General features: G+C 36.1%; 1 protein-coding gene across 5 annotated transcripts in view; it reads left to right on the top strand.

The window, feature by feature from the left end:
- LOC138697829 (neuronal acetylcholine receptor subunit alpha-10-like) overlaps positions 1 to 14,150 on the top strand; it is a 562,189-nt gene that overhangs the window by 480,054 nt on the left and 67,985 nt on the right. For all 5 annotated transcript variants that reach the window (XR_011331620.1, XM_069823382.1, XM_069823380.1 and 2 more), the window contains one exon: positions 2,547 to 2,730. Coding sequence is in view for 4 of the 5 variants with exons in the window: in XM_069823382.1 (XP_069679483.1) it covers positions 2,547 to 2,730 (184 nt within the window). In the remaining variant the exon portion in view is untranslated. The remainder of the gene's footprint in view (positions 1 to 2,546; positions 2,731 to 14,150) is intronic.

Below are 14,150 nucleotides of genomic sequence, written 5' to 3' on the forward strand. Positions count from 1 at the left end.
GATTCTGATTTCCATGCTCACTACCGACCTTGTCCACACCTGTGGAGTAACGGTCAGCGCGTCTGGCTGTGAAACCAGGTGGCCCGGGTTCGAATCCCGGTCGGGGCAAGTTACCTGGTTGAGGTTTTTTCCGGGGTTTTCCCTCAACCCAACACGAGCAAATGCTGGGTAACTTTCGGTGCTGGACCCCAGACTCATTTCACCGGCATTATCACCTTCATATCATTCAGACGCTAAATAACCTAGATGTTGATACAGCGTTGTAAAATAACCCAATAAAAAAACTACCGACCTTTATTTATTTCTGAAAAAATGTTAACTGTTTGATTAGAATTAAATCATATATAAACAAACCGTTATTAACCACATAGTGAGATTCATCATTATTCCACAAGACATAATTACCACCTTGTGACCTCTAGGGTTAGATTAGCAATGGTTTACATCAATTGCATTGTCTACGATTAATAAACTTACTTATAGTGCACATATTGTTAATTTTAAGAGATTTAGATGTGTTATTCGTGACTGGCTTATCAAAAGCCCTTTTTTTTTTTATCATATAGGCCTCTAAGAATTTATGGAAATTAGTGTTGATATATTATTTTAGTTTTTGTTTCTTTTTTCTTTCGACTTTGTCTAACTATCTATGATACCACGACTATTTTATCAATAAATCAATAAATCACTGTTCACAGAAGATACTGTTCAGAAATATTAAGATACAATGGAATTTCAACAAGATATTTGACCTGTGTATGTTTCTCTTCTTCCCAACTAACCTCAACGCCGATTCCTAAAACACAAAAACACACTAAAGCAATAATCAATCACTCCCTCGAGTAGAAAAGGCATGTTGCCGATACCTCTTACAGCCTTCTAAGTCTTGGCTCCGCCAGAACTCGACTAAGTATCTTCCCGGAAACAGAATTTGGCCCCTATCCAGATTGCTTTTAAGGTGGAGGCTTTCAATAGGATTTAGATCTCGATGTTCCAACTTCACTTCCTTTGAACTAACTGCTCAAGTAGGGATTATTCAGTTCATCCATTACATAGCAATTAGAATCAACATAATTTAAGATGGAATTATTTTCAAGTTTCCTCAGTCTACATCGTAAATGTACAATGCTGTAATATCATTATATAAAGGCCCCTCTAGCAGTGTTGTTTTGAATCGCAAGCTAATTCATTCTGGGATCCGCGTTTGGATACCGATTTTAATTGCATTCATTAATTAGAAAAACAAATGACCATAATATAAAGTAATATTACTGACTATGTACTACTCTTCACGGACATACATTGGCAATCTTGGCCATTGTCGCATAATATAATAGGTGTATAAAGATAAATAATAAGACCTATATATAAAATTGCCTTCATAAATTATAGGAGATAATACAACAAATGGTAAATGCACCCTTTGAAAAGGTGGAAAAATTCAAATATCTTCGAGCAACACTAACAAATATAAATGACACTTGAGAGGAAATTAAACGCAGAATAAATATGGGAAATGCCTGTTATTATTCGGTTGAGAAGCTTTTGTTATCTAGTCTGCTTCCAAAAAAAAACTGAAATTTAAAATTTATAGAACAGTTATATTATCGGCCGTTCTGTATTGTTGTGAAACTTGGACTCTCACTTTGAGAGAGGAACAGAGGTTAAGGGTGTTCGAGAATAAGGTGCTTAGGAAAATATTTGGGGCTAAAATGAAGTTACAGGAAAATGGAGAAAAAAAATTATGAATGAAATCCTTATAGTAATTGAAGCGGAGAAATCAATAACCATTCAAGTCCATTTTCAAGTTTCGAGAAAAATCCAAAAAGCTTCTTTTTATTTCTTATCTAATTATTATTTTTGCACGTAATATTTCTGATTGTTTTAGAGATCAAGACAAAGTAGTATACCAACTTTTAAAGTCGTAGCACTTGTGGAAACACCCAAAATTTAATTTCAAATTTGCAAAAAATGAATGATCAAAAATGGACTTGAATGGTTATTGATCTCACCACTTCAATTATAATCATGGTACTTCTGTACAAAACAAGTAAAATATTACATTAAAAATCTGCTCTTTTAGGTGATATTTAAAAAACAATAGTAGGCCTATACCATTAAAAATGATCTCGATGACGTCATAATCGCACAATAGTCGCAAATTTTGCTTCTGTGTTACTGTCCGTCATTGATGTACGAATTCTCTTTATTGATGTGTCAAGTGTTCTTTCACTTTTCCCTCGTCCAGGTGGTATCCATTCCGTGATTCTCTTTCTCATCTGTCATCCTTTCCGCGTGCCCATTCCATTCCAGTGTTTTTGTTGAATGAAATCAATAATTGGATTTGGAAAATTCACTGTATTTTTAATAATTTAATCCCTATATTTTCCCGCGATTAAACAGTTTTTATTTTAGAATGTATAGACATATCATCTTCTGTGTAGCTGAAGTCCTTGATAAATACTACCATATTAAAATACAGTGTGAGTGCAGTGTAAACGAGCTCGGTGCAATAAGCCTGCAATTTCTCTTTGGTTTGTTTGCAGTGCGGACTCTCAGTACAACTCGGCTGTGATTAACACAAACGTCATTGTGACGAACAATGGGGAGGTCGTGTGGCTGAGTCACGGAATCTTCCGTAGTTCCTGCGACATCAACGTGGAGTACTTCCCCTTCGACGTTCAGAGCTGTAACATGAAGTGGGCCTCTTGGACGTACGACGGTTACCAGGTAAACTGATCATTACTAGAACACTCAAGAACTACAGCTAAGGTAGTAGGCTCTAAGATTGGTAGTATAAAAATAATCTTCGCCGTTGGTTTATTAACTGTCTTAATTAACTCAGAGTCACTCATTTGTGTAGGTAGATAGGCCGTTGTTGATAGTATCCTATAATTGATATTTCGAGCACAGAAGGCCAGCGCTATACCGACTAGAGATGGAATAAACTGTTCTTTTTAAGAAACAGTTTCTAATGTAACTTTTTCATGAACGAAGCTGTTCCAAAATAAGTTTCAAGGAAACAGTTTCATAAGAATATGTTTACAACATCAGTACCAACTGTTCCAAGTGTTCCAACTGTTTCTACTTCTCGTCTGCTTCAGGAACATTTTTCAAAGCCCTTGAATCGTCTTTAAATCAGCTGTTCAGTGTATTATAACGACGAAAGTCATTTTTATAGGTTACTGTTAAAGAGTACAGTAAATAACTACAATTTAAAATAAATCGATTTTAGTAAAAATAACTTATATAACCCTAGGAGAGTTTAATAACGATAAGACATTAGCCGATAATATTTTTCGCGGTATATTAATAATTAACACTATATTTGGGCACCATGAGAGTATTCTCCATCAATGGGCAGCTAATAATGAATATCAAATTTATTAGGGAATTTGATTCGTACAATTAAATTTTGCAGTCCTACATAGGCTACTGTTGCACGAAGGCCGTGTGGAACTTCGATATTATATCTATTTTCGATTAGAGGTCGATGATAGCACTACACGTGGTCTTTGAAGACAGCAAAGAACAGGGAAGCTCTTTTGAAATTGAACTGTTTATCTTGGAACCATGTGGAATATTGAAGTGATCAGTGGAGTAGTGTAACATTCTTTGGAACAGTTGCAAAAGGTTATTTCACGAAACTGTTTCGATACGAAACAGTTTCTATTGTGAAACAGTTTCAAATAACTATTCCAACTTTTTTTACCCATATCTATTACCGACTACGCTACGCAAGCCGACATTTTGGTGGATCTTAGGGTGGTATCCACTCATTTTTAGTAAAGTAATCCTTGTTTTCAATTTACAGGGATTTTTATTTTTCGAATGGGGTTAAGTTCGGTAATTACTGGAGGTCGCATACAAAAGTTTCTCCTAAAAGTGGGTCGCGCCTAAAAAAGTTAGGGAACCACTGTTCTGAGGTATAGCACGCAGAGTAGTACACAGCCTAGTATACAGTCACGAAGCTCAATACGTAGTAAATATGCATCCATAGATAGTTGCTAACCACTAGGATCGCTAATATCGCCTCATTACAGACAATACGAAATAGTACCGGCACTGTCAATTGTTCCTAGCACTCTCAAAACTCAAGCTTCGTGACTGTATATACTACACTGTGGTAGTACAACATAAGTAATTTCTTCTCTGCGTGATAATACAGACGTAGGATCTATGTCCACTAAACAATACAAGTGTCTTGAACACATGGTGTACGCATATGAAGGAAATTAGGGAGCATTCCATGTGATGACGACATATTCCGGATCCGGTCGTTTCGTTCATTGTTAGTCGAGTTCCTAACTCCAGTTATTGTCTCTGTTTACTTTGGACCCCGTTATGCTGGACTTCCTGCTTGCTCCTTAGTTTAATTAACAACGCTGTATAAACAAGGCTCACAATTATATACAGTGAATAGCACGACGATTTGAATAGCCGAGATAGGAAGTAGGAAGCCAACATGGTCTCTTTCACGCCATCATCCTCCCATTTGTCTGTGTGACGTAACGAGACCACAAATCGGACCGATCTTCATAGTGCTGATGCAGTGGTCAAGAGAGACTGCTTGCGAAGGAAGCGGTTGGCGAATTACGTCGTCACGCCGCAGTGCTGGATCTGACCGTATCCATCGTCATCGTCATTGCCGTAGTTGCTTCATCATAGTTTGCACTATACAATGTACGTACATCGCAGTTGTTATATTTGTCTTCTTATTTATTGTTGTTGTCACAGTCGTAATTCAGTGGCGGTTCCTCGGGGTAGGGAAGGGAGGAACGTCCTCCTCACATTTTTATTCTTTTGAAAGTAAATACCAAATGAAATATATGCCTTGAAATTCGAGGAAGATCCGATAATTTTTAAGTTCACAGCTATAACAAAACCTCGGTTGATCGAGTTTTTAACGACGCGCACTCATGTCCTGCTAGAAAACTGTGAGAAGGATGCGAGATTGTTTGTGTGGAGGAATGTCAATCCATTCCTCCTTTACTGCAGTTAATACACATAGACAACAGCGCGCTAGCGGCCAGAGAAAGAAGCAGACTTTTAAAACAAGTAAATGAACGGATAGGGAGGAGATCCTCCTCTGAATCAGCGCATGGGCGGGAAATAGAAACCGACTGGTCTTGCAGCAAGCTCGCTACCGCTGTCATCTAACGATGCTGCATTCAACCAGACTATAACACATCTAGGAGGAGACACAATAAAGACAGTTTTAACGCAAAGCTATGGAAGACACCATATATATATATATATATTTTTTTTAATTATACATCAAAATATATTATTTATTTCACTTTATAAAAGCTACTATTCATGGTTTGAAACTTTCGAGGATATCTGAAAGTTGAAGTTGGATTTATATAAAACAAAGAGGAAGTAGTTCTACATTAGTAACGCAGATCTTTTTGGCCCCTGAAATTCACTTCCATTCATTGTCTACTAGACAGGGCAACAGCCAAGTTGTCAGTTTTGCACAAATATCTTTGCAAACTTCATTATTTTAACATAAAAAAATTAATCAACCACCGGCAGCTTTGAACAATAATGGTAGTATGACTTTACAAGAACTGATATTCTTCAAAAGCATGTGATACTGAACTTGTAAAATGTACATGTGACAACACAGACCCCGTAAGTGGGTACAGTTATCTCGCTTTCCTGACAGATTATTTCTCATTCTTATTTCCGTAAAACGGTTCCGGTCTCTTCCAACACGTGTGATGCTGTAGTGTGCATGAAAAATGCTGCGAGGTTATGAATTTCCTTGTAATTGTTAATTTGTGCCATATTCCACAATGAATGGAAGTGAAAACATATTATATTTTGGACAATTTAGGAAATTCAGTTTACAAAAACAGATTATTGCTATACAAAAGGGAGGAAGGCCAACCCCAACACTACCTGGTCTTACATGTATGCATGTAGGCTAATTCGTAGCATGTTTCTCTCAAGAATGTGTCATTTTGCGCTGTTAACTTCTTTCCTCCTCTTAAGAAATATGCAGGAGCCGCCACTGTCGTAATTGTTATACTTCTTATAGCTAACCTACGTTGCCAGTCGAGTTTGTGACAAAGTAGTTAAGCAACAGTGAAAAATCGTTAAATTACTATGTTACCAATGAAGAACATTTTAATCTTGTCGCTAATGGACTTTAAAAAAAGTCGCTAAGTTATAATTATTTAAACATCACCATTTATTCATAGTTTTCTGTCCAAGGGCACATCTTTCACTGCAAACCCAGCATTATTCAATCTTTCCGATTTTCTGACCTCCTCTTAGTCGCCGAATATGAGCCATATTATATCTTAATGCCGTCTATCGTCTTATACCGTCCCGCGCCGTGGCGTCGTGGTCTAAGGCATCCTGCCTGGGACTCGCGTTAATGCGCGCTGGTCCGAGTTCTCATGGAGGAAGAAATTTTCTCATGAAATTTCGGCCAGTGTATGGGACCGGTGCCCACCCAGCATCGTGATGCACTTGGGGAGCTACGATAGGTAGCGAAATCCGGTTACGCAAACCAGCTATAACGGCTGGGGGGCTCATCGTGCTAATCACACGATACCTGTATTCTGTTTGGATGATCGTCAACCTCTGCTTCGGCAGTGGGCGTGAGGCCAGCAGCCGGCTGATCGGTCTTGGCCCTTCGTGGGCTGTAGCGCCACGTATTATTTTATTATTATTATTATTATTATTATTATTATTATTATTATTATCATCATCATCATCATCATCATCATCATTTTATTCTTTCTTCTGCCCCGAACTCTTCTCTCGTTCACAATTCCTTCCAATGCATCCTTCAGTAGGCAATTTCTTCTCAGTCAGTGACCCAACCAATTCCTAATCAGTTTCAGCGTGATGCTTTCTTCGCCCACTCTGTCTAACACAGCTTCATTTCTTATTCCGTCTGTCCACTTTACACACTCCATTCTTATGCATAACCAAATTTCTAATGTTTCTAGTCGCTTCTCTTCACTTCGCTGTGATGTCCATGTTTCTGCCCATACAATGCCACACTCCACACAAGTCACTTCACTAGTCTCTTCCTTAGTTCTTTTTCCAGATGTCCGTAGAAGATTCCCCTGACCACCTCTGTGGTGTAGGGGTCAGCATTCTGGTGTCTTACAAAGAGGACTCCGGTTCGATTCCCGGTCGGATTGAACTTCCTGGTTGAGGTTTTCCCTCAACAGTAAGGCAAATGCAAGGAAATTCGGGCCACAACATCCCTGAATATCACAGGCTTCATTCATCACCAAAATCATATTCATAACAGATCAGTAATATATATATATATATATATATATATATATATATATATATACACACTGTAATATACACTGTGCTAGCATATTCGTCATTTTAAACATTACATAATATTCGTCGTTGTAATTATCACCTATAATTTTTGCCACAGTATTATTGCCGTTACAGTCATAATACAATAGTCACAGTCTTTATTTTTGTAGCAATTTTATTTTTTTCGCAATCATCATTTTGCCGCAGCCCTAATTGTCGTAATCTTCATTGCCACGGCAATTTTTATTTTGTCGCACTATGAGAACTTCTTTTTTTTTTTTAGTTACTGAAATTAAATGTGAAAATATTAGTGTTGTGGAATCGATCAATTTATGTTGTAAGATTAATCGATCAAAAATATTAATCGAATAATCTAGTCGATTAAAATTAATCGGTTGTAGTTGATATTAATTATTGTTTTGTTAATACAAACTCATACTAAAAATTCCGACAATATTTCTCTCTCGGAAATTGCTTACAATAATACTGTTATATTCTAACTGTAAACCAGGTATCATAGGAAAAATCTTTGCACAAACACTTCAGAAAGAGATGGAGATATGAGGACAGTGACCTGGTCAACCTCTATTGAAAGTTGAAACACAATGCGAAACCCTTATTAAGTTTTATGATTTTCCAAGAAACCTTCCACCTTGTTGTCAGCTCATCTTCCCAGCATATGAAATACATACTTTTCTGGGATTCGTCCCCCTCATTCCTTATAAAATAGGCATGTCTACACTGTGTGCAAGTGAGCGTAACTATCTTCTTCTTTTTCTAAAATCTGGTAATTCCATTACAATAGGGGCCAGTCTTCTTTTCGACCGCTGTACTTTTGCAGATGGAGTTTCTGTACTGAGTTTGTATATGAAGGTTATGTGTTTAGTTTGATAAAGAAAAAGGAAATCAGTTTTCTGTGGCTTGTGAAAGGTGTAAACTCCATTATGTCATATCAGAATTTGAGAGGTAAACTCGGTGAAACGTTTGGATTTAAATTGAGCGATCGTGGAGAAGTTCTTGACAGAAAAAAAAGTTTTTTTCGTGTTTAGTGATGCAGGAAACATTGTTACTAAACGTAGAGCAGCACTTAATTCGGAGCATATGAATTCACTCACATGTTTAAAATAATGGATGAAGCAGTATTAACTAGGCGAGTCTTCATACTTTTTGTTATTTATGTTTGTCTCAAAAATTCCCGGAGAAATTGACACAATAAATTATAAGCTTCATAATAATTATATGTTAGTAAGTAATTAAAATAGTTGTTTTGTAATATAACGATACAATATATACATATATACAACATTTAATACTTGCATGCTTATCACAGAACACAAGTTAAATTTAACAATAATTTGTATTACAGTATATTAAAACATTTTTCAACTCGATTAAAACTCGATTAATCGATCGATTGAATTCAGATAGTTAATCGATTAAATATTTTGATCGATCGACAGAACTAGAAAATATACACCAAGTGTAATAATTTTGTTGTACAAAATTCCATCTTCTACACTGATTTACTGTTAACTATAAAGCTGCAGACCCGAGTTCGAAAGTTAGTGAGAAATATTAATAATAAATCTTTCTCCCATACTTGAGTATATGCTTGTACTTTGTTGTGTGTTATATGAAGATATGCTGACAGCATGATGAGGAAGAAACCTCTCTGGTTCTGAATACCTAATGTTTCTCAGTCCTCGTAGAAGGAAGGAATGGACCAACGGGCAGTATTATTGAGGGGCAACTGGACTATAATGTTAATTTCTAACCGGAATTCTGCGATTCACTTGTCACGTGCGCATTCTCATGCTAGACACGCGAACTCGCTGGAATTCCTTGATAATGGTAGAAAGTGTCCCTACGCATATGACACTCAGCGTTTGCGAAAAATAAAAATGCCAGACGACATGTAGACATGTAGGACAATATTCCGAGCCCTGTGAATCGCAGGTTACAACATTCGAGTCACGAATATTTGCTTTCGAGTTGCTTTCAAAATCCCGCATACACAATAACTTCTTTATATTCAGCGTACAGATAACGACACGAAGCCATATTTCCTTGAAGAATACATTTTTAAAGATCAATTTCAGATAAGAAGAGTAAGCGGAAGACTGTATGGATCCCAGTTTGCCTGCCCATAACTAAAACCATTTTCATTCTTCTTCCTCTTTTATGAGAGTGAGATCGAACTATTGTTCCTTAAATGGCCACAGGATCAGAATAAGTTTTGATAAAAAAAATAGAGAAAAATATATAATAAACTCCAGATTATTCGTGCGTGGATTATTTGGTTTGCGGCTTATTCGTGCAGTCTTCTCTTACGTTCTCATTTAAATAATTATAAAGAAAAAGTATTGTGATCCTGCAAAATAGTTAATTACGATACAAATGTTAAAAATGGAATTTTATTTTAGCTACGTTTGCAAAACGAGAGCACAGGACGATTGGAGCAAACCCTACGAACAAAATAAAATCATTTTTAACATATGCGTCTTACACTGTATTTAAACAGTCGTTCGTCCGTATTGGTAAAGAGATAATATCCCCGACTTCTCCACTACTCTATTCCGCATTTATTCTAATACATTTATGCTCGACCATGCCGAACTGTAGTAATTATACACCTGGTAGCAGTCCTTTAATGCATGTCATTAAAGTACACCTACTCATTAAAGTTCAGGTGTTCAGCCAATGACAAGTCAGCTTTGTACCGTTATATCGATTATTCTCGGATATGCAATTGAAAGACAATTAGCGAAAAGTCACGGAGGCAGGAAATCCAATACTGTCGCAGAAGGTTATGTTCTGTTACTATAATAATTAGCGTTAATTGTAAATAATATTCAAATAAATTCAATTTGTCATCTCGTTTTTCAATTCTAAATCAATTTCCAGGTTATATCAGAGTAATCTTCATCTTATTCTCTGCCAAGGTCAATGACATTCGGCCTCGGAAAAAATCAATACTTTCGCGTCTGCGCACATCTCACAATTCAGGTCAGTTCGCACATAACCATAAGAAGACCTAATTTTAAATAATTTCAAGTTAGAAATATGGTCGAGCATAAAACGTCGCATGAAACTTGCCTATAATGGTAATTAAGATGCTCGTATGAAAATTATGAAACTCGCTTGCGCTCGTTTCATAAACAATCATACTTGTGTCTTAATTACTACCATTATAGGCTCGTTGCATAATGTACTATTATCACATTAGATGCAGACAGTAGCGTAGATCAGTGGTATTGATTGTACTGCAGGCCAAGAGATCTCAGGTTCAAACGAAGTTGTCCCTAATTTTTATACTTACATGCAATTCTTAAATGTTCCATATAGTATAGTTATCAATAAATTAATTCTTTATTTAATTTGTTTACGTTTCTAAATAAAAAACATTTGATAACACGACTTTCTTCGTCACTGAGAAAGATTCAGTTGTGGTTAAAAATACAGGTTGAAATTGCCGAAGTAAGTTCTTATGATTCTGGTTGAGTTATCTTGTAATAAACATGAGTATAACTGAAATGTCCAACAGTCATAATATCCTATTTCTTTCATTGTAGCCCACATATAATTTTCTACTTCTACTCCTTATGGCCCTTTCTTACTTACAATTTTTGTCAATGATTTGCATATAAATTTACCCTGTACCTTGATTTTAAATGTTGATGATACGACTTTCTTTGTCACTGACAGAACCATTTGTGGCTAAAAATATAGGTTGAAACTGCCGAAGTAAGTTCTAATGTTTCTGGTTGAAATATCTTCCAATAAATATGAGTAAAACTGAAAACAACTTTTTTCCTTAAATTCTGCCATTAGTTTTAATAATGCTGATACATCTGGACAAGTTAAATTACTGGGTCTAACTTAGATAGTAAACTATTTGGGAAAAACATGTTAATATACTTTACTTATTTACTTTACAAATGGCTTTTAAGGAACCCGAAGATTCATTGCCGCCCTCACATAAATCCGCCATCGGTCCCTATCATGATATCCCACCTCCCTCAAATACATTTAAATATTATCCTCCCATCTACGTCTCGGCCTCCCAACTAACACTCTATACGCATTTCTGGGTTCGTCCATACGTCCTATATGCCCCGCCCATCTCAGACGTCTGAATTTAATGTTCCTAATTATGTCAGGTGAAGAAAACAATGCGTGCAGTTCTGTGTTGTGTAACTTTCTCCATTCTCCTGTAACTTCATCCCTCATAGCCCCAAATATTTTCCTAAGAACCTTATTCTCAAATACCCTTAATATCTGTTCCTCTCTCAAAGTGAGAGTCCAAGTTTCACAACCATACAGAACAACCGGTAATATAACTGTTTCATAAATTCCAATTTTCTGATTTTTTGACAGCATGTTGATATTTGTTACATATTATTTAGATTGATTTTTCTAGATAAAACAAAGAACTACTGTTATTCAGGATATATTACTAACTGCATATATGATGAAAGAGTAATGGAACGGAGAAAAATTCTCTCCGGCGCCGGGATTTGAACCCGGGTTTTCAGCTCTACGTGCTGACGCTTTATCCACGTATTCAGCACGTAGAGCTGAAAACCCGGGTTCAAATCCCGGCGCCGGAGAGAATTTTTCTCTGTTCCATTACTCTTTTATCGTATGATGACGCAGAATATCTGCATGGAAATATCATATGTACTTCGGTACATTATTATAATATATATGATATGCGTAAATCACTTCGTGATTTAAGACGGCGCTTATTCCGTCGGATCCCGGCCAACTAGTCACTCATTACGAGTGCACTTCAGCACATGTGTGGACTTCGGTCCTAGGTTCATAGATAACTATGACGTAGTGCAGAGGGCGGCCACTAGAGGGAACCCAAGAGTTGGAACTTAAAACTGAGACGATTCTTCCGGCGCCAGGGTGGAATCCGGTGTGGCTTAGTGGATGAAGCGTCAGCACGTAGAGCTGAAAACCCGGGTTCAAATCCCGGCGCCGGAGAGAATTTTTCTCCGTTCCATTACTCTTTCATCGTATGATGACGCAGAATATCTGCATGGAAATATCATATGTACTTCGGTACATTATAACAATATAAATATATAATATATAACTGCATATATGCTTTTTTACTAAGCCTACGCGTATAATATCAGACTTTGGGGAAATTCATCTTCTGCGAAGAAAACTTTTATTTGACAAAATAAAACTATAAGGTATATTCAAAGACCTTCCGATAGTAATATGCGTTACAAGAGCGGTATGTTGACGTTTTCATGTTCGAGGAAAAGATTGAAAAAGCGAAACGTAGTTGAGCTTTTTTAATTTCTGAGAACATGAAAACAAACATACCGCTCATGTATCGTACAATATTTTGTGCGAAGATCGTTTATTACATACCTGAAAGAGGAATTTCTAATTAGTTGCAATGAAATCTCCATCTTGGTTTCTGTTCAATGACGGCAACTTTGGAAAACAAATATATCTATCTTCAACATTGTTCCTATAAAATGTTTTCTGTGTTTACTATACTGCAGCAGGCCGTGATATACGTCTGTCTTTTTTTCCCCCCATGCGAACTTAAAACAAACGGTAAGGTTATGTAATCATTTATTTTTCATTTTAATATTTTAACAATATTATTTATATAACATATTGCAGTAATAACATCGGCAAGTTTAATTTTTCCGGTCTCGTTGATTTTTTCACGGCTTCCTTAATGTTACTTTCATTACAAATGCAGTAACTTTTGTGGTGTTGTAGAGTTTACTTAATTTTTGCAAATATTTAAAAACAATAATTAACAGTGCAATTTAGGTGAAATTGCAGTGGTAAGTTTCCAATTTATAATTATTACTATATTGAACGTCTTTAAAAATAATATGTTAAAAGCCTGAAGCAGTAAAATGAATATGACGCTTAAGCGGTAAGAATAGGGAAATTGTTATGTGTGTTACGTTGGGAATACTGAATGTGGTATTTCACACTTACTGCGTATTGGTTTTGTGCGGAAAGCAAGCAAATACGGACGATCTCGCACAAAAGGTATTCTTGTAGAGATACTTTTATTTCTTTACAAATTATGACATTGCCTTCCTGGTTCATTTATCATGATGTGATTCAAGTCAGGGAAAATAAACAAGAATTTTAACGCTCTCTGTGTCATCATTATGGTAGGTACTAGAAATAAGCATGACATAAATACATCATAGTTCAGGTTAAGTAATACAGCAAAGTCATAAATATTTACAACTTAAATTCTTTAATGGTCTTCCTCAAACTGTAAAAGAATTACCTTCAAACATATTTTGTAAAATAATTTCTATATAGCTAAAAACAAAACTTATAACACTGTAAATGAATTTCTCACTGTAAAATGTAAGATTCCAGCCACTGATTTTGTAATTGTTTTTGTAATCTTTTTATGTATCATTGGACAGTATTTCTTATCCATGTACTTGATTAAATCTTATCTTATCTTATCTTATTTTTATCATAGCTTATTTTATCTTATCAATGTTACATGCTGCTAGAGACATCAAAAGATCTTTCTTCACTTTATTACTATTTCTCTCACAGCTTTTCGTTTAGCTGTGAATTCAATGTTATTTTATATACGATTTAATTTACAGTTACTTAATATTTCCTATTTCGCAAATAGTACCAGTCTAGTTGACACTGATTCACTAATCCTATCGCATTAGGTCTGAATTTAATACGCTGCACAACGCAAACAGAAGCGAAACGAAACGGGAGAAGTTGGTGTTGATTGTCAGAAGACCATTAACTGGCAGCACGTCACCAAAATATTGATTGCAGATGAGACTGTAAATGCAAGGCTCGGAGCATCCAATCTC

The sequence above is a fragment of the Periplaneta americana genome, chromosome 4 (genome assembly GCF_040183065.1).
Source record: "Periplaneta americana isolate PAMFEO1 chromosome 4, P.americana_PAMFEO1_priV1, whole genome shotgun sequence".
Taxonomy (NCBI): Eukaryota; Metazoa; Arthropoda; class Insecta; order Blattodea; family Blattidae; genus Periplaneta; species Periplaneta americana.